The 25,580-nt window shown below is 37.5% G+C and overlaps 2 protein-coding genes across 3 annotated transcripts in view; one reads left to right on the forward strand and one right to left on the reverse strand.

Moving 5' to 3' along the window:
- flvcr2a (FLVCR choline and putative heme transporter 2a) overlaps positions 1 to 18,874 on the forward strand; it is a 32,652-nt gene extending 13,778 nt beyond the window's left edge. The window contains exons 4-10 of the mRNA XM_073827175.1: positions 3,755 to 3,822; positions 4,154 to 4,257; positions 10,861 to 10,971; positions 12,188 to 12,293; positions 13,142 to 13,253; positions 13,508 to 13,572; positions 16,254 to 18,874. Coding sequence (XP_073683276.1) covers positions 3,755 to 3,822; positions 4,154 to 4,257; positions 10,861 to 10,971; positions 12,188 to 12,293; positions 13,142 to 13,253; positions 13,508 to 13,572; positions 16,254 to 16,313 — 626 coding nt within the window. The 3' untranslated portion in view covers positions 16,314 to 18,874. The remainder of the gene's footprint in view (positions 1 to 3,754; positions 3,823 to 4,153; positions 4,258 to 10,860; positions 10,972 to 12,187; positions 12,294 to 13,141; positions 13,254 to 13,507; positions 13,573 to 16,253) is intronic.
- Positions 18,875 to 19,024: 150 nt separating this feature from the next.
- erg28 (ergosterol biosynthesis 28 homolog) lies at positions 19,025 to 24,595 on the reverse strand. Of its 2 annotated transcripts, none has more exons than XM_073827177.1 (5): positions 24,465 to 24,595; positions 23,967 to 24,113; positions 23,667 to 23,757; positions 21,982 to 22,100; positions 19,025 to 20,074 (listed from the first exon to the last, which is right to left on the reverse strand). In XM_073827177.1, exons 2-5 carry the CDS (start codon positions 24,097 to 24,099, stop codon positions 19,986 to 19,988), a joined length of 432 nt encoding a protein of 143 aa, XP_073683278.1. In that variant the 5' UTR covers positions 24,100 to 24,113; positions 24,465 to 24,595; the 3' UTR covers positions 19,025 to 19,985. The 2 variants fall into 2 exon arrangements, with proteins under 2 accessions (XP_073683278.1, XP_073683277.1); XM_073827176.1 differs by having other exon boundaries at positions 24,407 to 24,492.
- Positions 24,596 to 25,580: the final 985 nt, after the last annotated feature.

Consider the following 25,580-nt stretch of genomic DNA (forward strand, 5'->3'; position numbering starts at 1 on the left):
ACCTTGAGTCCTAGGCACTCTAAGTGGCTGAGGATTAAGGATCTGTGGTGCGTTAGCTCGTTCTCTGACTGGGCTAGGATGAGCCAGTCGTCTAGATAGTTCAGGACGCGGATTCCCATCTGTCTCAGAGGGGAAAGCGCTGCGTCCATGCACTTTGTAAACGTGCGAGGGGCTAACGACAGTCCGAACGGAAGGACTGTATATTGATATGCCACTCCCTCGAAGGCGAATCTCAAGAATTGCCTGTGATGGGGGGCGATCTGAATATGGAAGTATGCATCCTTCAGATCCAGTGAACAAAACCAGTCCCCTTTGCGTATCTGCGAGAGGATCTGTTTTAGTGTAAGCATTCTGAACGGCCGTCTCATGAGGGCGCGATTCAGCTGTCTGAGGTCGAGGATGGGACGTAGACCGCCATCCTTCTTTGGAACGAGGAAGTAACGGCTGTAAAAACCTGACTCGCTCTGTGTTGGGGGGACCGTTTCCACGGCGCCCTTGGCCAACAGATTCTTTACCTCTAATCGCAAGACGTCTGCGTCTTTGCTGCGAACTGAGGTGGTGATCACACCATGAAAGCGAGGAGGTCTTCGAGCGAACTGGAGTACATAGCCTCGTTCTATTATACCCAAAACCCATTTTGACACTCCGGGGATGGCTTGCCACGCCGCGGATCGTGTCGCTAGGGGCTACAATGGTTCGCACAGCTGTATGCTGTCTGAAAGCATTGGAAGAGGAAATTTGCTCTTTTCTTGAAAATGTTTGTTTTTTATTTTTCCCGCTATCACAGCGGTTTGCTGTAAGGGCGCTGATACAAAGGGCCCGTGAGTTACAGCTAAATTGTCTACAAACATGAGTTCCCTTACACTCGGAACAGAACGGAGTGTAGAAGGGTTCAAAAGAGGCACTTTGGGGGCTGGTCCGGCTGCTGCGAGACTTGGCCCCTCCCTCTTCCTGCTGTTGAGATCAGGAAGACGCTGGCGGCGCCTGGTCCAACACCACTCTTGGCCGAGGTCCCTGGCGCTTAGGGAAGGGAAAGCGCTTGGCTGGGCGTGAACGCGGACGGAGCTCCGTCTGAGGAGCTGGTTGCGCAGCTGGAGGCGTGGCTTTTGCAGGCTGCTGAGTCGGCGCCGGCTTGGGGCGACTAGGAGCCGTTGCAGAGCTTGAGCGTTTAGGCAGAAAGTGTCGCATGGCTTGGGACGATTTCTGCGCTGCAGTGAAGCGCTCCGCGAAGCCCTCGACAGCTGGGCCGAACAGGCCGGTCGGCGAGATGGGGGAGTCAAGGAAGGCGACCTTATCCGCGTCCTTGATCTCTGTTAGATTAAGCCATAAGTGGCGCTCCAGCACCACCAAACTGGCCATCGATCGCCCGATTGCCTGAGCCGTCATCTTCGTGGCGCGTAACGCCATATCCGTAGCGCTGCGTATTTCTCTGAGCGGAGAATCATCCAGGCCCAACTCGTCCAGCCCGCGGAGGAGTTTTGCTTGGTACACCTGGAGTACCGCCATTGAGTGAAGCGCCGAAGCTGCCTGTCCAGCAGACGAATACGCTCGTCCAGCGAGGGTAGAGGTCGTCCTGCAGGGCTTAGACGGGTGTGACGCCCTCGCCTTCCAGCCGATAGCGGTGGGCGGGCAAAGGTGCGCAGCAACCGACTCGTCCAGCGGGGGCAGCTTCTCGTAGCCCTTTTCCTCAGCGCCATCGACCGTGGTGAGGGCAGCAGAAGAGGAAGTATGAAGGCGGGCGGAGTATGGAGCACGCCAGGACTTAGAAATTTCGTCGTGGACTTCGGGGAAGAATGGTGAAGCTCGCTGACGAGGGGCCTGGCGGCGCCCCGGCAGAAACCATTCATCCAACCGGCTCCTAGAGGGCTCCTCGGGGGGAGACCATTGAAGATCCAGCTCCTCGACAGCTTTAGATAGGACACGGAACAGTTCGGCGTCCATACCGGCGCTGGCGGCGCTGGATTGCGCAGACGGCAAGGGGGCGGGGTCATGGGAAGAGCCCGACAACTCCTCTGCGTCAGATGCGGCCAATGACATGCTGTCATCCTCGCATTCACTTCCTCCGAAGGAGACCAGATCGCTCGCAGCCGCAGAGGGACGCTGGTCAGGATGCAGGAAGAGAACTGGCGATTCCTCTCCATGTGGTGAAGGCGAGGCACGCGGGGTCTGAGCCGGCGTGAGCTCGCCTGTCGCCGCGCTCTTAGCTCTCCTGCCCCGCTGCTTCTTCCTAGCAGGCTCTTGCGAGGAAGTAAGCGGGAGGGCGCGAGAAGCGGTGTCGCTCTCTGAAAAGAAAGCTAGCCGCGAGCGGAGGGAAGTGAGACTCATATTCCCGCAATGGGAACATTCCGTCTCATTGAGCGCAGCCTCAGCGTGGGCGTGACCCAGGCACGAGACGCACTCAGCGTGAGTGTCAGCGGCGTGCAGAGGGGCTCTGCACGAGCGACAAAAACGCCGTGGCATTTGAAACAACGCCGTAGAAATTTGCTCTTAAATTGCTCTTTCAGATGTTCGCCGGATAGCAGCAGGGAATCAGCTCCGGAGCGTCAATCCGCCGAGCAGTGAAGATCCGCTGCGAGGCTCGTCAACGGCGAAGAAGAGGCTTGCTTGAGCGAAGTCTGCGTAGTCAGTCTCTGCGAAGATCAGAAGTCGTCGCTGAAGAAGAAGGATCTGAGTTCCCTATGGCGAAATGCTCGCTTATATAGCCAGATGCTCCGCCCCTTTTGGCGCGATCGGGCGTGAATCATCGCCATAGGTTTGTGCATCTCCGCTGCCGAGCCATTGGTTCGTTTCTTTAACACTGCACGAACCAATGGCCGTGCAGTTACACTGCGTTATTGAAATGCTTCAGTCTCAGGAGAAAAGGAGCTTTTCCCATAAGCATCTTACGACGCAGTACGAGTGAAAGTATCGAAAGGGAACTCTCTAATTTTGACTCTTTTTTAAATAACAATAATAATTTTTACTCGTCTAGATTTAAGAATTTTTAGATCTTTTGGCTGGAAACAAGACAGAAATATCTAAGTAAGAAAAGCTTTTTTTACAATGAATTAAGTACTCATAGATGCATGTAATATTTGCAGGATTCTCCCAAGTGTGATTAAACATGTCTTTCAAAAGATTTTATTGCAGAAGGTTATTCTGGGTCCACTTTCACATTTAAATTGCAAAACACTACAATCATCAAAACTAGAATTACAAAAAGAATGACTGTTTTCAAACAGGACTGCTCAAAAAAACAGAAACCACACTGCTTTGCTTACTTAGATTTTTTGTCTTGTTTCCAGCCAAAATATAAAAAAATTCTTGAATCAGGAATGATTTTCGAGACAAGTAAAAATTATTTTCTTGTTTTTAGTAAAAACAAGTCAAAATTCGGTGAGTTTTTGCTTGAAACAAGCTAAATAATCTGCCAACGGGGTAAGAAAAATAATCTTGTTGTCTGCTTGAAATAAGATTTTTTTTCTTACCCCATTGGCAGATTATTTTGCTTGCTTTAAGCAAAAACTCACTTCATTTTTACTTGTTTTTACTAAAAAACAAGACAATAATTTTTACTTGTCTAGAAAATCCTTCTTGATTCAAGAATTTTTAGATATTTTGGCTGGAAACAAGACAAAAAATCTAAGTAAGCAAAGCATTTTTCGCAGTGCACACACCTTTTTTTAACCATCAGTTTGTTATTTTTTACCGAATTTAAATCCTGTGATTCATATTTATTTGACAGCATTTTCTCCCCTGTGTTTGTGCTTCCCAGGACTGAACGTTGGATGTTTCTATGCTGTTTCCACCCTGTTGAACAGGATGATAATGGAGCATTACCCTGTGAGTCCTGCTGTCAACATCCTTGAGTCTTTATTATCGTCATCCACACTACAGACACAGAATAGTAGTAGCTGAACTTCGAAATTATGCATACACTAACAAAAAAATATCATGCTAAAAACATATAATGTATCATGTTATAAGTTCACAGTGATTCTCTGAATCACATTCTTAGCAAATGCTCCATGAATGTCTGACAGTAGTTCTTGATTTCAGCTCAGACTCAGTGTATTGGTTCATCTAAACACCTCAGACTGAAGCGCATGGGAAAGTGGTCTTGCAGGTTTATATATTAAAGATTTCTCAGATGTCATTACTGTCTGAAGCACAGGGTGAAGAGGTGAATGCTGGGAGAATTGGATTGACTCTCGTCATCGCTGGCGTGGTCGGCTCTCTGATCTGTGGAATCTGGCTAGACAAGACCAAGACTTTTAAGTAAGTCATGCATTTTCTATAGATTTTTTTCCCCCCTGAGGTCCATATATCATGATAGAAAAGTTTTTTTTATTTTTTTTGTTGTGTTCTAGTCATTTTGACCTGAAGTATCAGACTAAAACTTACTTTGCTTACTCATGGTATAACAACTTCCCCTCTAAAAATGTACATGCTTGTAATTTATTTTCTGTGCATAATGACCGGCCTATGAAAATTGCTTATAAATTAATTGTTATGCTGTATTATTACAAAATATTGGATTTAATCTTTTTTATCTTAGCACAGGTTTTGTATATATTTGTATATATATTATTTATGGATAATTTTGGCAAAGTTCTGTCAAAAGTTGAGGTGCATAAATTCAGATCAATGAGGCCTACGATCATTTCTTTAAAAATAACAAAAAAACAAATTGACAAAAAGATTGATTCCAAGATTTGTTGATAATAAGGCGTACTGAAAAATTTTCAAACAATTTGTAAAAGGCCAGTCTTTTTTGACTGCAAGCACTAAATAAGGCAAGGATTGTCAACAGATCACAAGATTAAAGTTTCAAAAACAGCACTTTTTTTTATGCAGCTGCTTGAGTTTGTGTTGCATGTTTTTGTGTGGTTTTGCATGTGCTTTTGTGTAATTTAGTGATATTAATAAGCATGAAATGTCTATTTAAATATCACAGATTGTATTGTATTTTAAAATGATGAAAAGTTGTAAATAGAAGCTTATTGGAGTACATTTTACAGTAAAATACTATTTCAATTTCCCTACTTATTAATTCTTAATTGTGAAAATTGTTTCAAATTAAACCCACTATTTTTTTAACAGTGTAGATATTTGATAGCCTGACTCCCCCCCCCCCTAGACTTGCCCTAAATTGTTAAAAGTCTTAACTTTGACTCATGTTGAGCAGCAGAATGCGCTTTCCTTTATAACAAAGCCTCTGTTTCTCCTAATCTCGTCATGTGTGAGAGGATTTAGCAGGACAGATCAGCGCTTACTGGGTTTATTACTCAAGCTGACCTTGATTTAAGAATGGGTGCATGGAGAATGCTCTCTGGTCTTTACATTCGGAGACTATCAAGTCAATCCTAAATATGTGTATGTGTGCAATAATTACTCATTGGTACTAACAACATTTTAATCCTTTTGATTTTCTTGTAATTTGAGCAGTAGCTGAATAAATACTGGTTGTAACAGTGTGCATTGTGTGTAAATCACATACTGTCATTGAAATAAATGTTTTGAGCTTTCTAAGACTAGTATAAATGTAACATAATGAAAGCGCAACATAGGTTCAATGGAAAGATGTGCAAAACTCCAAAAACATACCAATTAAACGTACTATACCAATAAATTCAGTTCACTACAGTTTTTAGCTGAATTGAACACAACACTGATAAAAATGATTTTGTGGTGAAGTAAATAATACAGAAAAACAAATTACATAATTGAGTAAGAATTAAAAGAAAAGAGTAAATTCAATATAAGTACTAAATTTAAGCAAAATTTGAACTTATAAGTATATTTTACTTGAAATTGTTTGTTATTTTTACAAAGATTGTTTAAAGCCATGATCCCGTTGTTCACATCATGCACTTGGGCATGAATAATTATTAAGGTTTAAAACGTTTTGCTGTTTTCGAGATGTATTTACACTTTTTTATGGTTGCTTTTGTTGTTAGGTTAAGTAACATGCTTTAATGGCTTTTTTTTTCAGTGCTATGATGTTTGAGTAAAGTTTACAAACTGCGGTTGAGTGAACTGTACTTGAGAACTGCAGGGTAAACTTTAAATAAGAAATTACTCATCAAACTTAAAATTAAGTTAAATTTGCCTATTTCTTTTGCTTATATTACTCGACTTAGTCAAGTAGATTTTACTTAATTGCATACTTAAATTGTACTTAAATTTGCATGCAAAAACTTGCAAAATAACAATTTATTATTATTATTATTTTTTTTATTTTTTTTTTGGTGTAGGTGCAGTAACACACCAGCAACTTTTATTCCTTTTCACACAAATTATGATTACAGCTGGAAATTATCGTTTAATAAACATACTTATTTTTGCATGACTCCTTGCACAATACAATTTTATAGCCTCAAAGCCATATAGTGCATTGTTGTCCTTTTCTGATATAGTAAACTTGCTTGACAGCTCACCTGGTACAGCATTGCACTTGTGCTTTTTTGTGCTTGAGAAAACAAGTTAAGCTAAAAGAGCTCAAAGACTTGCAGAAAAAATTTTAAAAAGCATGACTGCTTCTGTTAACTCTTAGGTTTATAGGGTGGTGTTTAGTGTACAGTAGTTGATGTGTTATTTTAATATGTGAAAGGGCATTAACCTTTTGGCATCACTCACTGGACATGGTAATATTATCAAGCAGAAGTGTGCCACAGGCACGTTTTTCCAATGAGCCTGGGTTACATAATACTAAAGGCTTTAAGAGAAACTTGCATGGGTTTATATTTAACTCTCTTACCTGAATCCAGACCAAGACTACACCCAGATTCATGGCAATGCTTACTTAAACAAAAACACCAGACTTTCTAGATTAATTCGCTTTTTTTTTTTTTACAATTTTAATTTATTCATACATTAATTTAAAATGCCAAACAATGCCTGATAAAGTTTTGCTTTAATGTCACTGCTTCTGTACATCACCACATCTACTGCATAAAAATACTGAGTTGACAGAACTTGAAAAAAATGTAAGAATTTATTTAGGCTCATGATTAAACTTTAAGCATTTTAAGTCAAAATTGCCATGTGCATATTTCTGTTTATTTGTGTGTAATATATTTTAATAATCTACTTAAGTCAGCATTACCAAACACATCAATATATGCCAACAATAAACGTCCATTGATGTAATGTTTCTCAAAACTCACACATACCTCATTGAGTGAACTTTGAGTAAAGTTAACTGGTTACATGTTCATCCCATGTTATAAAAACAGGCCAGTCTTTGAGTTGATCATTGTGTGAACTGTGTTTTCCCAAGTTCTCAATGCATAAAGAACTCTAATTTCCATCCCTGAGTCATAAACAAAACACATACATTTAACTAAACGACATAAACAAGATTAAATAGAGCTAAAACCTCTATTAATACTAAATGACAGCTATTTACACAGCCCCATACATATTTTATGTATTCAGGAGCGAGGGATTGTGGGTTTCCTCCAGCCACAATGCTTGGTAGAAGATTTATGAAGGTCTTTTCAGCTATGCACTATAGAAATCAGTGCAGTGTTTGTTTTGTTGCTTGGCAAATTGGATTGAAGAAAATCGAGAGTTGGTTTGTTTCAGTGAAAGCACCAGTTTAGTAAAGAAAGCATGAATAGCCCATTTAAACAACACGTTTTACACTGTCAGATTATACAGCACTTATACTGAACAAGTGAAGGAAATTTGAATATCCTTTGAGACACAAGCTCTGAAAAGCAGCATTGACCTCATGTAGAAACTTGTTGAATAGAATATTGATTAGCATCTGTGTTCTCTGTTTCTGGAGTTATCATCCACCTCCTGATATTAATAGCTGGTGATTGTTATATAACACAGTTGTTCATATATTTGTCTGTGAATGTGTTTTTTCTGTATCCATCATGAAGGCTTTTCAGTACAGTGGTCTTATCTCTTGGGAAGCGCTGGTTTGAAAACTGCCGGTTCATTGAGCACACATCATCCCGGTGCTGGTAATCGGCTCAGAGTCGTTTGAGTCAGAATTGCCCCCGGCAGATCCCAACAGCGGCGGTGAAGTGGGGCGTTTCCTTACGCGTGGTTGTACAGAACGGCTTCACAATACACCGTTTATTTAGAGGGAGCTAAAGACATAAAAGACCTACTTACATGAACAGGAATCTTGTTTTTCTACTGAGGCTGGTTATGATTAAGAAATACATGCTTTTCCTAGAAATATGTGTGGATTCGTGCCACCGCGGTCTGTCAGATTCTTCAGACATGAGACAAAACGTGTCCCATAACTTAACATTTCCACTTTATTATTCATCACAGATGGTCTCGACAATGTTCTCAACACAAATCTACCATTTTGTTTAAATTTCTCTTTATTTGATAAAAATGATGACATTATATCATCACACACTCATGCAAAAAGCGGCTGTTCTCAATAACTCAAGACTTAAAGAATTATTGAGTTTAGATAAAAATCTGTCTTAACTAAAATATATATATGTGTGTATTTTAAAAGTAACATAGCTACTATATTCTGACAGAAATACTGTAACAGGTTTATTTTGAAAATATACCCTTTTTACTGTAAGGTTTTACATGTGTGTCCCTACTTGTAAACTTTGTAAAATGCAACATTTCTGGGTGGAGCCAGCAGAGCAAGGTGGAGCCAGAGGTCAAGGTGGAGGTGACGGGATAGAAGACCATCTCAGCAGAACTGGAGACCACCACAGCAGAACAAAAGGGACTGAAGACCCCCATGGTGGAGAAGGTGAAGCTGAAGATCACCACAGCAGAGCGGGTGAAGCTGGAAACCACCACAGTGAAGCTGAAGACCCCCATGGCAGAGTAGACAGAGTTGATGACCACCATGGTGGAGTAGGCGAAACTACAGACCACCAAACCAGAGCAGACGGAGCCAAGGACCTCCAAATTGGAGCTGAAGACCACCATGGTGGAGCTGATGGAACTGGAGACCACTAAGTTGGAGCAGACAGAGCTAAGGACCTCCTGAGTGGTGCTGATGACCACCAAAGCGAAGCAGATGGAGTTAAAGACCACCAAGGTGGAGTTGATAGTGCTGAAGACCACAGAGGCAGAGCAGATGGGACTGATGACCCCCATGATGGAGAAGATGGAGTTGAAGACCACCACGGCAGAGCAAGTAGAGCTGGAAACCACCATGGAGAAGCTGAAGACCCTCATGGCAGAGTAGATGGAGTTGATGACCACCATGGCAGAGCTGGTAGAACTGGAGATCACTAAGTTGGAGCAGACAGAGCTAAGGACCTCCTGATTGGTGCTGATGACCACCAAAGTGAAGCAGATGGAGCTAAAGACCACCAAGGTGGAGTTGATGGAGCTGAAGACCACAAAGGCAGAGAAGATGGGACTGAAGACCCCCATAGTGGAGATGATAGAGTTGAAGACCACTATGGTGGAGCAGGTGGAACTAGAGACCATCAAAGCAGAGCAGATGGAGCTAAGGACCTCCAGAGCGGTGCTGATGACCACCAAAGTAAAGCAGATGGAGCTAAAGACCACCAAGGTGGAGTTGATGGAGCTGAAGACCACAAAGGCAGAGAAGATGGGACTGAAGACCCCCATGGTGGAGAAGATGGAGTTGAAGACCACCATGGTGGAGAATATGGGACTGAAGACCCCCATGTTCATATATTTGTGGACCATGGTGGAGCAGGTGGAACTGGAGACCATCAAAGCAGAGCAGATGAAGCTAAGGATCTCCAGAGCGGTGCTGATGACCACCAAAGCGAAGCAGATGGAGTTAAAGACCACAAAAGTGGAGTTGATGGTGCTGAAGACCACAAAGGCAGAGAAGATGGGACTGAAGACCCCCGTGGTGGAGAAGATGGAGTTGAAGACCACCACAGCAGAGCAGGTGGAGCTGGAAACCACCAGGGTGGAGCTGAAGACTCCCATGGCAGAGTAGAAGGAATTGATGACCACCATGGTGGTGCAGGCAGAACTGGTGACCACCAAAGCAGAGCATATGGAGCTAAGGACCTCCGAAGTGGAGCTGAAAACCACCAAGGCAGAGCTGATATAACTGGAGACCACCAAGGTGGAGCTGATGGAGATAAGGACCTCCAGAGCGGTGCTGATTACCACCAAAGTGAAGCAGATGGAGCTAAAGACCACCAAGGTGGAGTTGATGGAGCTGAAGACCACCACAGCAGAGAAGATGGGACTGAAGACCCCCATGGTGGAGAAGATGGAGTTGAAGACCACCATGCCAGAACAGGTGGAGCTGGAACCCACCATGGAGGACCTGAAGACCCCCATGGCAGAGTAGATGGAATTGATGACCACCAGGGTGGAGAAGATGGAGTTGAAGACCACTACGGCAGAGCAGGTGAAGCTGGAGACCACCAGGGTGGAGCTGAAGACCACCATGGCAGAGTAGATGGAATTGATGACCACCAGGGTGGAGAAGATGGAGTTGAAGACCACTACGGCAGAGCAGGTGGAGCTGGAGACCACCAGGGTGGAGCTGAAGACCACCATGGCAGAGTAGATGGAATTGATGACCACCAGGGTGGAGAAGATGGAGTTGAAGACCACTACGGCAGAGCAGGTGGAGCTGAAAACCACAACAGTGGAGCTGAAGACCCCCATGGCAGAGTAGATGGAATTGATGACCACCATGGCGGAGCAGACAGACAAACACAGGATTTTTAGAAAATGCCAAACGGAAAAAGCAGATCTGCTCAAAACTAAATTATTTATTAATAATTCCTTGACATACGCTTTTACTTCTGCAGTTCTGTAGCCTCTTCCATCTAATGTCTGAAGATGTTTAAAGATCAGACCATTCTAGTGAACATGTTCTGTAAATTACATTATTATTATTAGACTGAATGACATGGTTCATCTTTGTATTGCCAGGCAGACAACTCTCTGTGTGTATCTGCTGTCGTTTGTGGGGATGGTGATCTACGCTTTCACCCTGAACCTGGGTCATCTATGGGTTGTGTTCCTCACATCAGGAGCGCTGGGGTAAGAGCTGCAGTGACACAACCTGCACCGGACACACAAGTGTTGTGACATTTAAGGCACACTGAGAAAAAAAAATCTTACTTAGTTTTTGTCTTGTTTTCCACTACAAATATCTAAAAATTTGTAATCAAGATACATTTACTTCAGAAACAAAATGACATAAGATATTAAGTCTTGTTTTCTGGAAAAAATGTATCAAAATTTAGTGAGTTCATGCTTAAAACAACAACAAAAAAATATCTCCTGGTCAGAAAAAAATAAGCTTAACTCAAAAGGAAAACAATTTCCCTAATGTACTGTTGGTCTTTTTTTTTTTAATTTACAAAATTTAGATTTGATTTTCAGAAAGTAAGACCTAATATTTCGCTTCTCAAGTAAATGTTTTTAATTAAGAATGTTTAGATAGTTGTAACTTAAGACAAAAATGCTGAGAATATTTTTGCAGTGTAGGCAACAAAAGATCATAAGTATCATCAATTTTAAAAAATATAGCAAAAAAAGTGCACTTTTTCTAGTAATATATTTGACAAAAAATAGTTTGTAAAGGTGAAAGTATTATGAGACTGTGTGGTTGCCAAATGTTCCTTAGATTTTTTTTTTATTCTTTTACATTTGCATGGTTATTACAGTGTTAATACACAAAAAAAGTATTATTAGTTTAATATTAATGAACAACATGTACTTACTATAAGGTTAGGGTTTGGTTTAGGGTTAGATGCTAATAATATTAATGCACAAACTACAGTTTCTACAATAGCAAGCACATGTAACAAATGTAACTGTCATTTTAAAATAATGTGTTACCAAAATGTAACATTCTGGAAAGGAAAAAGTTTTTTTTGTCTGTTTAGAGACAAGTTAAACTTTTCTCAGCTTTGTCTGTGAATTTATTTCTACATGGATAGGCATACTTAAATCCCATAGCAGATCTAGACAGGGGGTGCTGGGGGAGGTGGAGGGTTTCATACAGTGAACACTGAACTATTGAAATGTTTAGAAAATGTATTGAAAATTCATGAGGCCAAGCAGCTAGTGTTTTGTACTGAATGATGTGATTGCCAGAAGATCACATGTAAAGGACCTATTAGCCAGCAACATCTACAGTTTCATGAGTGAACTAGATGAATGTTTTTTATGTTCCTGTCTCTGGTATCACTGCATATAGTGCAGTACTTTGGACGGATCATTCTTCAGTCTCTTCTGTCTTTGACCGCAGGTTTTTCATGACGGGTTATCTGCCGCTGGGCTTTGAGTTTGCAGTGGAGCTCACATACCCAGAGTCAGAGGGAACATCATCAGGACTGCTCAACTGCTCAGCACAGGTCATGCATCTGCTTTTCACTTTTAGATATATGGACGAGTCAAATCTAACAAGACATTGATATCAACTTAACATTTTCACTTGCATGCATGTACATACTGTGTACTTATTATAGTAATTACAATAACTGGGTAGTAACCTGGGTCTTGTTTCTAGCCAAAATATCTAAAAATTCTTAAATCAAGAAGGATTTTCTAGACGAGTACAAATTATTGTCTTGTTTTCAGACCAAACAAGTCAAAATTAAGTGTGTTTTTTGCTTGAAACAAGTAAAATAATCTGCCAGTGGCGTAAGAAAAATAATCATGTTTTCTGTTTGAAATAAGATTATTTTTCTTACCCCATTGGCAGATTATTTTGCTTGTTCTAAGCAAAAACTCACTTAATTTTGACTTGTTTTTTTCTGAAAACAAAAAAAAAAATATTTTTACTCGTCTAGAAAATCCTTCTGGATTTAAAAATTTGTAGATATTTTGGCTGGAAACAAGACAAAAAAATCAAGTAAGAAAAGCATGTTTTACAGTGTAGTTACCTTATATTATCCAGTGCTTTCTTAGTACATTGTTAGTGCAGATAAGTACAATTTAAAAGATCAAAACGAAGAATTAGGGATAATCAGTGCAACCGTAATTTCATTAGAAGGTTCAGATCTCTTAAATAAACCTGGAAAGTGTGTAAATCAAATGGAACATGAATTTACATGTGAGTTTACAGCCAACTTAATGAGCAAATAACTTTGAGGAACAGAAGATACAGATACAAAGATAAGAGTGTATGTATAAAGTGTATAAAGATAACAGCGTTTATGGTACAAGATGCACATGCTCAGGATCTTTCTGTTGTGTACAGATGTTTGGAATCGCATTCACCATCATTCAAGGCAAAATCATCGATCACTTCAGCACACTGGCTGGAAACATCTTCCTCTGTGTGTTCCTCTTCATCGGCTCCATCATGACAGGTAGAAACTCATCACATGACTTCATCACATCTTCTGCACACATGAAGGATAGAGCACAAATATGCAGGGTTTTTATAATCAAATAATATAAAACGTACAAGGTTGTTTGGGTTCAGTTTCCAGGGAATGCATGAACTGATAAAGTGTAATGCAAGTCGCTTTGGATTAAAGCATATGACAAATGCATACATCTGTGTAAAGTACATTGCACTTACCAACTTCACACTAACAATTTATGTTTCTCTGCCTCACAGCATTTATAAAATCTGACCTGCGGCGACAGAAAGCCAACACTCAATCTCAGACAGAGGTGAACGCTGTAAGTATTTCGTTTGACCTCTCTCTCCTCACCAGGCCTGAATCACAGTCCCATGGGCTTAGTGACCAATATTTTGAGGGATAGTCCTGAAAGTATAGCTTTGACCTGCATTATGCAAGTCATAACAAGTGTCCTGCATTTTATGTTTGTCTGTATTACTTAATATCCCACTGAAATTACAATGCAACAACAACAAAAAAATGAATAACAAATTTATGATTGAAAATAAACAATTTAATTAAATGTGATTAAATGCATGATACAGAATGATAACTGTAATGGAGCCTATTCATACCACACCAACAGACATAGACTGAACATGTTTATTTGGTTTTGAAGTGTATAAGAAGTGATGTACTGTAATCTAGTGCTAATAGAAAGAAAACAAGTTGATAAATTGAATCCAATATTCAGTACCTAATATATTAAAACAAAAAACAAGGTGGGAAAAAAATCCAAAAAATGTTCAGTCCGATGAGATCACATTAACTAGCATTCTCCGGAAAAAGAAAATCATCGCTGGGTCAAAATGACTGATAAACGAAGAAGATGAGGGTTAAGACATTTATATATTGGCTGGTTTTGTCGTATTAGGTGATTCAAAAGTCTGCCGGTTTTGTTCTGTTAAGAGATTTAAACGTTGGCTGGTTTTGTTCTGTAAAATTCTGAAGGGTTTGGACGCACGTCTGAGTGTTCAAAAGGCATTAGGGCTTTAGATAACGGTCAGGTTTGTTCTAAATGAGGATGTACAATACTCTGAAAGCACCAAGAAGATTGTCTTAGGTTAAAAAAATAGCTGGCTGTCAAAGAGTGAGTTTAAAATTTTCACTTTTCAAGTCAATTAGCAGTCATTTAAGTGATAATGTTGAGAAATGGCTTTAATTTCATATTGTAGCATCTCTGATTTCTGGCAGAAGTACTATATCATGATGTCATTCCTCACTGTGGTTGAAAATGACTTATATTGTGATAAAGAATAGCACACAATTAAATCATTCTGTCCAGCTAAATTTAGTCAATATGATTACTCTGAGGTCTGTTCCAGAAAGCATTCAAAATAACGAAGCTGCTGTAGACACTTATGGGTTTGCATCGTGGTGAGCAGTTTCTATAAAGGGGACACACAGCGAAGCAGATCACTGGGGTCTGGAATAGAGTCAAATACACAAAACCGGGTATATATTCAATAAGAAAAGAGAAGAACAGCAGATGAACTGATGATTGCAAACGGCAAACAGATGTTTGGATTAACAATAAAACTCAATGGGGCCATCTAGTGGTCATCCAGTATATGGAGTGAATTTATACCCAAAAATGAAAGATTGATGTTAATCTGCTTACCCCCAGGGCATCCAAGATGTAGGTGACTTTGTTTCTTCAGTAGAACACAAACAAAGGATTTTTAACTCACAAAGTCACCTACATCTTGGATGCACTGCAGAGAAACATCAAATTTTTATTTTTGGGTGAACTATTCCTTTAAAGCCGGTGACCAGGAGCTTGCTAGTTTGATCTTTCGCTTGGCTAATAATATGGAAAACACTAAAACAGTATTAATACTACTTATATCTGTGATAAATTATAAGTGTTTATTTTTTGACACAATATTGGTGAGAGAAACAGGTTGTTCAAAATGACAAGTGAGTGGTTGGATGAATCCCCTTTTCTTTCCTAGAATTGGCTGCTGATATTTGTTGAAAATGCTATTAAATTTGCAGATTAGATCAAGATTCACTTGGCAATGGCAATGGCAACTTTATTTATATAGCACTTTTCCTACAACCAGAGTTGACCAATGTGCTTTACAACAGAAAGCTAAAAAACAGCAGAAACACAATGGAAATAAATAAATAAAAAGGGTGTAAAACCACAAGGAAAAATGGCTGAGCGGCATTCATAGGATAAGGAGACCTTAACCAGCAACAAGATAAACTCAGGATCAAGCTCCATTAGAGATCATCAAGTGTGAGTCTGAAGCAGCTAATGCACTCAAAGAGCCTGTGTGTCTGAAGAAAAGAGTAAAAACATAAAAATGTAAAAATAAACAGTGTACTTAATGCAATGTTTCTATATGGCACCAAAATCTATTGGGGCAGAACCTGTCGGTAAGTTTAGAACAAAATGAATAAAAGCCAACAGCTGTGTTTTCAAACAGGTTCTATAAAAATACATTTAACATAGATGCAAATAAAAACAGTATACAATTAATTTTGGCTTGACTCTTTCTATCTATTACTTTTCTTGGTTCATTTGTACAGTTTTAGATTTTTACTATAAAATCTGTCTGCATTAAGTGAATTTCCTATGTTTATGCATAAATGTTAATGTCAAAATAATTTTACGGTTCCATACCGCACTCTTAAAAATAAAGGTGCTTCACGATGCCACAGAAGAACCTTTTTTTGTCTAAATGGTTCCATAAAGAACCTTTAACATCTAAAGAACCTTTCTGTTTCACGAATGGTTCTTTGTGGCAAAAGAAGGTTCTTCAGAATTTAAAAAGGTATGAAAGAGATGGTTCTTTAAAGAACCTTTGACTGAATGGTTCTTTGCGGAAGCAAACATGTTTCTTCTATGGCATCGCTTGAAGAACCTTCTAAGCACCTTTATTTTAAAGAGTGTGAGGAATAGTAGTGAATGTGAACAGATGCTTATTTCTTCTGTTTGTTTCTTCTGTTTAGGACTCATCCGTACATTCCAAAGATGCAAATTCACTACCAGTAAAAGAAGTGAAGATGTAAAGATGGAAAACAGGGAATTACACTCTCAATGTGCATCACAAATCCTTCTGAACTTTACACAGCCAATATCCTGAACAGTCAATGCTCAAGTACAACTGAAAGTGAGTTTCCTATCTTTATATTGTTTTAATAGCCTGTTGTTCCTTCAGTATTCAAACTAGCCAATAGTTAATGCTCATTACTCAGTTTCACATGAACTTCTTGTGTTTCATGTTGTAATGTATAACTTTCTATGCATATGATGTTTGCATGATGGTTCCTTAGATCTAATTTAAACTTTAGTTAGACGACCATGTGTTTTTATTACTACAAGTGCTAATCTTGTTTAAAGTGTCTCATATAACAGACACATCTCAGTCTGTGTTCAGGTGGTTGTTGATGCTGGACATCACTGTATTATTCTAGAAGGTCAAAGTCCTTCAGTTAAACCATCAACTCACTGCTTTTGGTTTGCTACAATATATAATGATATTTAAATGTGTGAGTGCTTTGTGAAGGAGCATTAGTGATCAATGGAGAGAGAGACATGTGATGATACTCGTGTCTTACATGATGCAGTACGAGTACAGCACACAGGAAATTAGAAAATACTTTATTTGGGGAATATCTGCAATGGTTAATGTTTGGTGTAGTGTGCAGTGTAACGTCTGATTGATTTCATCGCCCTGCATTTGCTGAATGAAATCAAAGACTTGTTTCTTACTCATGTTGGACTGCTGATTCCAAAAAAAGTAGGCTACATGTTTTGATGGATCAAAGAAGTGAGTAAGTCTTGCATTTGTTAAACACGATTCCTGTTTTAATCTGAGCCACATTACAACTATTTGTTCAATTCTCAGACCATTTTAATGTGCCAAAACCTGATTTCATGCACTGCACTTAGATTTTTCGTCTTGTTTCCAGCCAAAATATCTAGGAGGATTTTCTAGACAAGTAAAAATTATTGTCTTGTTTTCAGAAAAATTAAGTGAGTTTTTGCTTAAAACAAGCTAAATAATCTGCCAGTGGGGTTAGCAAAAACTCACCTAATTTTAACTTCTTTTTTTCTGAAAACAAGAAAATACATTTTACTTGTCTGGAAAATCCTTCTTAATTTAAGAACATTTAGATATTTTGGCTGGAAACAAGGCTGGAAAAAGCAAAGCATTTTTTGCAGTGTATATGTTTTACTGGAGCAAAGAAGTGAATAAGTCTTGCATTTGTTAAATGCCAGAAAAAAACTGCAACACACATGATTCCTGTCTTAATCTGAGCCACATTACAACTATTTGTTAAATTCTCAGCCCATTTTAACGTGTATGAGATGTGATGCCAAAACCTGATTTCATACATTGCAAAAAATGCTTTTCTTACTTAGATTTTTTTGTCTTGTTTCCAGCCAAAAGAAGGATTTTCTAGACAAGTAAAAATTATTGTCTTGTTTTCAGAATTTTTTTTTTTTTTGCTTAAAACAAACTAAATAATCTGCCAATGGGGTAAGCAAAGTAATCTTATTTCAAGCAGACAACTAGATTATTTTGCTTACCCCATTGGCAGATTATTTTGCTTGTTTTAAGCAAAAACTCACTTAATTTTAACTTATTTTTTCTGAAAACAAGAAAATACTTTTTACTTGTCTGGAAAATCCTTCTTGATTTAAGAACATTTAGATATTTTGGCTGGAAACAAGACAAAAAATCTAGTTAAAAAGTGCATTTTTGCAGTGTATATTTTTTGCTGGAGCAAAGAAGAAGTGAGTTAGTCTTGCATTTGTTAAATGCTACAAAAAAACTGCAACACGCACGATTCCTGTCTTAATCTGAGCCACATTAAAACTATTTGTTCAATTCTCAGCCCATGTTAATGTGTATGAGATGTGATGCCAAAACCTGATTTCATGCACTGCAAAAAATGCTTTTCTTACTTAGATTTTTTGTCTTGTTTCCAGCCAAAATATCTAAAAATTCTTAAATAAAGAAGGACTTTCTAGACAAGTAAAAATTATTGTCTTATTATTGTCAGAAAAATTTAGTTTTTGCTTAAAACAAGCAAAATAATCTGCCAGTGGGGTAAGCAAAATAATGTAATTTCAAGCAGACAGCTAGATTATTTTGCTTGTTTTAAGCAAAAACTCTCTTAATTTTAACTTCTTTTTTCTGAAAACAAGACAATAATTTTTACTCGTCTAGAAAATCCTTCTTGATTTAAAAATGTTTAGATATTTTGGCTGGAAACAAGACCAAAAATCTAAGAAAGAAAAGCATGTATGGCCGATGACAGAAGAAAATGCAAACACAAACCTGATGTTTCTGCTTTTACTGCATATACAGAACATAACAAATTTTGTGGGAAGAGGTAAATATTAATAATCGTGTTTATGTGAAGTTTAAAAAGATGAAGTATGTGAACATGTTTTTAGTTAAAAGATACATTTAAAAAAATGTTACATTTGACTGCTTTTGTTACTTTGGTAAATGCTTTAAAGCTGTGCGTGATGGAAGGTTTTTATTGATATTTTGAGCTCAGCATCATCAAATTAGGCAATACAAGGCCTTTTTTTGGCAAATCAGCAACAGTTATTTTTAAAATGCCGCAGGTTTTGTGTAATAAATCAGACCGCAGTCACAGATGGAATCCAGTGTAATGTTTGTACGGGTGACAGACTGACATCTGCCGCCACTTTTGTCTCCTTTCAACAAAATGCTTTGTACACAATGACATCACCAAAAAAATAAGAATTTCTTAAGGTCATTTTATTAATTTCATATGGCTTCAAATATCCAGAACGATTGTGCCCTGCAAACAAGCTACAGCAGCACTGGAACTCAAAGAAGTGGCTTTTATATCAGTTTTTACACTGATATCATCGTTGATCCAAACACAATCCCTGCTCTCAGAGACCTGAAGTCATTTCTGTGTGTAAATATGTAGTTAGTGTCTATGTACAGCTGTTTCTGATCTGTGTACGTTCTTCAAATGAAATTGTGTGGATGTAGTCCCATGTACTGTTGTATAGAAACATTCTGTATATAATCTAGAAATTCTCGGTGTTGTAAATTGAATCTGACATGCAGTAATAAAAAAATGATAACTTGTGGCTAAATTGCAAATTGTGCGCATGTCTTCTATTGTCCGCATGCTATTATTTACATTCAAATGAATCATGTAAACTATTTCACATGCGTTCTAGAGAAAACACGGTGACATTAAAAGAATAGAACATTCACGAACAGCTCATACTAAAACCCTTTCAATCGGATTCTTGACATTCATTTTTTTAAACAAATATAAATGTAATTACAAAATGTCCCTCAGGAGCTTCACAGCTGCGATCTAGACAAAGAAGCAGCTCAAATGTCAGGTTTTCTTCACTACATCATCTGTGTTATTTCACTGTTTCCAGCACTGCACTATTACTCAAAAACAAACTTTTGAATCAACATATTCTTCATTGGCATGTTTCAGTGAATTTGCAGGCTCTGGTTTGGGCATCTCTGTTCTTGAATAATAGCTAAAGAGTACCAGTACTGTAATTGCTTTTGGAAAAAAAAATTTTAATAGTACACTAATTTTAAAGTGGTAAAAAGGTAGTTTGGGCCTCATTTGTTTTGCCAACCAGCTGATAACTGAACAGGCGTCCCATGTTGAAGGCATTAGTGATGCAGCATCAGCGGCGATGCTTTTGAGTTTCACTCAGTTTCTTTTCTTCTGGCGGGCTCCCACTACTTCCTGAGGCTCAGCGATACACTGAAAGCCAATTAACATGCCCACGATAGAGAAACCTACAAACACAAAGATAAATGTCAAATGCAGATAATTAGAGATCAATCCAACAACAGTATACAATACTGATAATGATTTTTTTCCATGTTGTATCTCTCAAATATGTATGTTTTTGAAAGTCAGTGTTTGTACAGACACAAACTGCTTCAAGGTTTCAGACTATAATTTACTGCCATGTTATGCCACGTTAAGTCTCTTCTGCTCACCAAGGCTGCATTTATTTGATAGAAAAAAATCAGTAATATTGTGAAATATTATTACAATTTAAAATAGCGGTTTTCTAAGAGAATATCTGTTAAATGTAATATATTTGCGTGATCAAAGCTGAATTCAGCATCATTACTCTTCAGTCTTCAGTATCACATGATCCTTCAGAAATCATTCGAACATTGCTGCTAAAGAAACATTTCTGATTATTATCAATGTTGAAATCGATCAGTTCAAAAGAACTGCATTTATTTAAAATATAAATCTTTAATGTTACTTTTGGTCAATTTGATGTGTCTTTGCTGAATAAAAGCATCAATTTCTTACTAACCCCAAAAGTTTGAAAGGTAGTGTATCATGGTTTCCAACACAAACAAACAAACATTTTTTTTTAACTCTGGTAATCAGTGTTGGGGAAAGTTACTTTTAAACGTATTGCATTACAATATTGCATTAATCCCTAAAAAAGTGACTACACTGCAAAAAATGCTTTTCTTACTTTGATTTTTTGTCTTGTTTCCAGCCAAAATATCTAAAAATTCTTGAATCAGGAAGGATTTTCTAGACAAGTTAAAAGGTTTTAGTAAAAACAAGTCAAAATTAGGTGAGTTTTTGCTTAAAACAAGCAAAATAATCTGCCAATGGGGTAAGAAAAATAATCTAGTTGTCTCCTTGAAATAAGATTTTTTTTCTTACCCCATTGGCAGATTATTTTGCTTGTTTTAAGCAAAAATTTACTTAATTTTGACTTGTTTTTACTAAAAACAAGATAATAGTTTTTACTTGTCTAGAAAATCCTTCCTGATTCAAGATTTTTTAGATATTTTGGCTGGAAACAAGACAAAAAATCTACGTAAGAAAAGCATTTTTTGCAGTGTAATTACATTACTTTTTTTATGGAATGTAAAGTGTTACATTACTTTTACATTACTTTTTAAATCTGGGCAGGGATTGCTTGTTTGTTTTTAATATAAAAAGTTCTATTTTTAGCAAATGTAAAAGCCTTTTCACACCAAAAGTGAAACGAATAAGCCTTAGGCTGAAGGAAAAGTCAATTCACGTCTGTACAGTAGACCACAGGAGAAGAAATTTCAACACTCAGCAAAAAAAGAAAGAAGCAAAAATAGTTTATCTAACCATTAGTATGGTTTAAATGGATCATTGAAGTTTAGCACCAAAGACATTGGTCAATAAAATGGAATTAAATACATAAAGGATATATATTATAATTAAAACAATTATTGCAGATTTGCATTAGTTGTGATTCTAAGTTTGTATTTTACTGTTCCCATTCATTTGGAGGAATACTGAATCTGTTTTTATCCAAGTGAGATGAGTAAATGCATGTTTATATTTTAGATCTACAGTAACTATTACGTTTACACAGCGCACAGTCAAAAAGTGGGCAAACAAAGTAACTGGGGTTATTTATTTGAAAAAGTCACATATTTTAAGTAATCTATTTACATAACTCACATTACCTGTAATGCATTACCCCGAAACCTGCTGGTAGTAATAAGAAATGTTTCTTGAGCAGCAAATCAGCATACTAAATTATAATAATGTTTCACAATAGTACTGTTTTTACCATATTGTTAAACTACCGGTAGCGTACTTTTATGCTCACTTGTCACCCAAGAGGTGTTAGAAAAATATACGTATCCTAGGCTATATGTTTGAAAGCCTCATTATCACTCACTTGCTACAATCAGAGGTGCCATGACTCCAATGGTCAGAGGAGCAGTTTTATAGATAAATGCTTCAGACAGGAAGTGGCCAAGCGCCAGAACAAATGTCCACAGGGTGATATGATAAAGCCTGAAATGAGGGCAAGAAAGAGACGTCAGCTTCATTCCAGCAGAGTTCAGCCTCTACACACACAGAGATTTCCACGTTTTAAGGATTTATTTCATTGGTGTAATGGTTTTTCCTATTTATGCCCTTAACCTTAAACTACCCCTCACACAAAACTACAGGCATTTTTACATTTTCAAATAAAAGCTTGTTTACACATGGGGACCAAATGTCCCAACAAGATCAACATTTAATGGTATTACTATACTTGTGGAAATGTTTGGGACATATAACGTAGGAAATACCACACACACACACACACACACACACACACACACACACACACACACACACACACACACACACACACACATGTTGGGTTTACATGTTTTATGGGGACATTCCATAGGCGTAATGGTTTTTATACTGTACAAACCGTACTTTCTATCGCCCTACACCTACCCTACACCTACCCTACACCTAAACCTAGCCCTCACAGGAGATTGTGCATACTTTTACTTCATCAAAAAAACTCATTGTGCATGATTTATAAGCCTGTTTCCTCATGGGGACCTGAGAAATGTCCCCACAAGGTCAAAATCTACTGGTATTCCTATCCTTGTGGGGACATTTGGTCCCCACAACGTGATGAATACCAGGTACACACACACACACACACACACACACACACACACACACACACACACACACACACACACACACACACACACACACACACACACACACACACACACACACACACACACACACAAATTTAACCCTCTAACTCTAGCACCCTCTATTCTAATTCTATTCTTAAAAAAATGCCCTTTTAGACTTATTCTCTATTAATTTACTTGTTATCTTTAAAAAAACAACGACAACAACAACAACTAACACTAGCTTCTCTGTTTTTGTTGTATTCTATCTCTAATCATTTACTTACTGCTTGTTTTAAAAAAAATTAAAATAAAATAATAATAGTAACTAACAATAGCTTCTCTGTTCTTGCTGTATTCTATCTCTAATAATTTATTTATTGCTTGTTTAAAAAAAAAACTAACAATAGCTTTTCTGTTCTTTTGTATTCTATCTCTAATAATTTACTTACTGCTTGTTTTTAAAACAAACAAAAAAAATAAATAAAAATAATAACAACTAAGAATAGCTTCTCTGTTCTTGCTGTATTCTATCTCTAATAATTTATTTATCGCTTGTTTTAAAAAAATAATAAAAACTAACAATTGCTGTTCTGTTCTTGTTGTATTCTATCTCTAATAATTTACTTACTGCTTGTTTTTAAAACAAAACACAAAAACAAACAAAAAAAATAATAACTAACAATATCTTCTCTGTTCTTGTAGTATTTGATCTATCTATTTTTAGGCCTCTAACACTAGCTTGCTTTTTATTTTTTATTCTATCTATTTTCTTTTTACTTATTATATAATTTTTAAAAACTTAAAAACATAGCACTTGCATGTTATTGCTCTTTTGTTGTTTTTGATCGCTTCCATTGTCCTTTTTGGTAAGTCTTTTTTGAATAAAAGCATCTGCTAAATGTAAATGTAAACACAAAAGGATCCTTACGTTCTGTTCTGAATGTCTATGGCACAGGCACAGCGGATGATGGAGGACAGGAGAGTCCATATGCCAAAGGTTCTCGCCTGAAGACCGTTTACTAAAAAATAAGACATTGACCATTTAGCTGTATTAACTTCTTATATTATATTCTTTTAATGTGTTGAGATATATTTATAAAACATGCATTTGTGTCCAAATGCACATTCATGGACACATTAATTGAAGTAGCTGTATTATGTTAAGTGATATGTTAGTGAATGGGTCAGTAGTGAATAAAGGTGATGGTTATGAGGTGCAGGTCTTGACCATAATCAGGTGTGCCCGTGTAGAGTTTCTCGGACAGGAAGCTGTGATCTCTGAAGCTCTGCACTGTGTTTCCCACTGCGATCACTGACACCATGAGCAGCCAACTCCTCAACACATTCAGAAAGCGACTCATCCTTCAGTGCACACCTGCAGGAGATCAACATCAGGGTTAGAAGAATCAGCTCACTGCTGTATTAATGGCAGAACATGGTATTACCATGCTATATACCATACTGAATGACTGTTATACTCATGTAGCATGGTATTACTCTACGGTACTACCATAACACCTATGCAAAACACATGGTACTATGGTACTTCTCTGTTATTGACTGTTCTTTCATACCTGTATGAGCTCATCTGTGTTATTAGGCTATCATAAACTAGTCTGGATCATCATTACACATTAGATATTACACATTACAAGGCATTGTTCTTACCTTAATTATATGTTGGAATTATGTATATCTATGTATCTATAACATGAACTGTACTCACAAACATCAATCGGCGAGATTGACTCCTGCTTGTCAAACCGCTTCAAGTTCACAACAATCAGCAGTCATGGACTTGAATGAGGACCAATCAGAAATCGCGAAGGACGGCTGCGTCACGTCGTACCACCACCCTATTGGGTAGTTTGCGACTAGTGTTTAAAAGACCGCCCACTTCTGAGAGATCGGACCAATCACTGAACGCTAAGCATCTGACGATTTCTAAAGGAGTGAGAGGTAGTTTAATTTGATTAAAAAATAAAAAATAAATCTGTGTTGATGGTTTAATATAGCATAAAATCTGGAAACTACCTCATTAATATTTAATCAATTTCTTTCAAACTAATTTATAAATATTACCCCACTAACTATTTCCTTGTAAACAGATTTAACTGATATTGATACGCTATGTACATGTTGTGGTCTACATTCAGAAACGTTTTTTTATTTATTTATTTTGGTCAGATTTCTGCTCATTTGTTAAGAGATCATGTTTTTTTAACTTACGACATGATTAATCTGTTACTTTTGTTGGCAAAAGTAAAGCAATACCTAAAATCTATTTACAATCTGATGAACAAGAAAGCTGTTATGTGTATTAATGTATGTAAATTCCATGTTTTTATATAATTGTTATTTTATATGTATTTATTTGCTTTATTTACTTTTCTTTTTCTGTTTCTTTATAATATTTGTATATTTTTTCCCCTTTTGTTCACCCCCTGGCTACTGTAAAATACTGAATTTAAGCAATAAAAAAAATCTTGATAAAAAATGTAAAAAATAAAAAGAATCTTAACTTGATAATTATATATTTAGCACCGTACAAGTTATATCAATACGATTTTGTAATATAACTATGGTTAGTAATGCCGTATATTATTAAGCAAAAACAAACAAAAACCCTAACCTATAAGGTTCATATAGATTTATTTGTTAGGGATCGAAAACGTTTTACAGTCTTTCAGAGATTTAAATAAAATGTAAGTAAAAATAAGAGTCATTTTATTTTGAGTAAGTGAAATAATTAAGCGGCTAAATGAAAGGGAATTTAATACACATAAGTTAACGCTTTCAGTCTCATTACTCATAATTTTATATTAAAAAAATATTCAGTATA

This window comes from Garra rufa, chromosome 21 (genome assembly GCF_049309525.1).
Source record: "Garra rufa chromosome 21, GarRuf1.0, whole genome shotgun sequence".
In the NCBI taxonomy this organism is placed as follows: domain Eukaryota; kingdom Metazoa; phylum Chordata; class Actinopteri; order Cypriniformes; family Cyprinidae; genus Garra; species Garra rufa.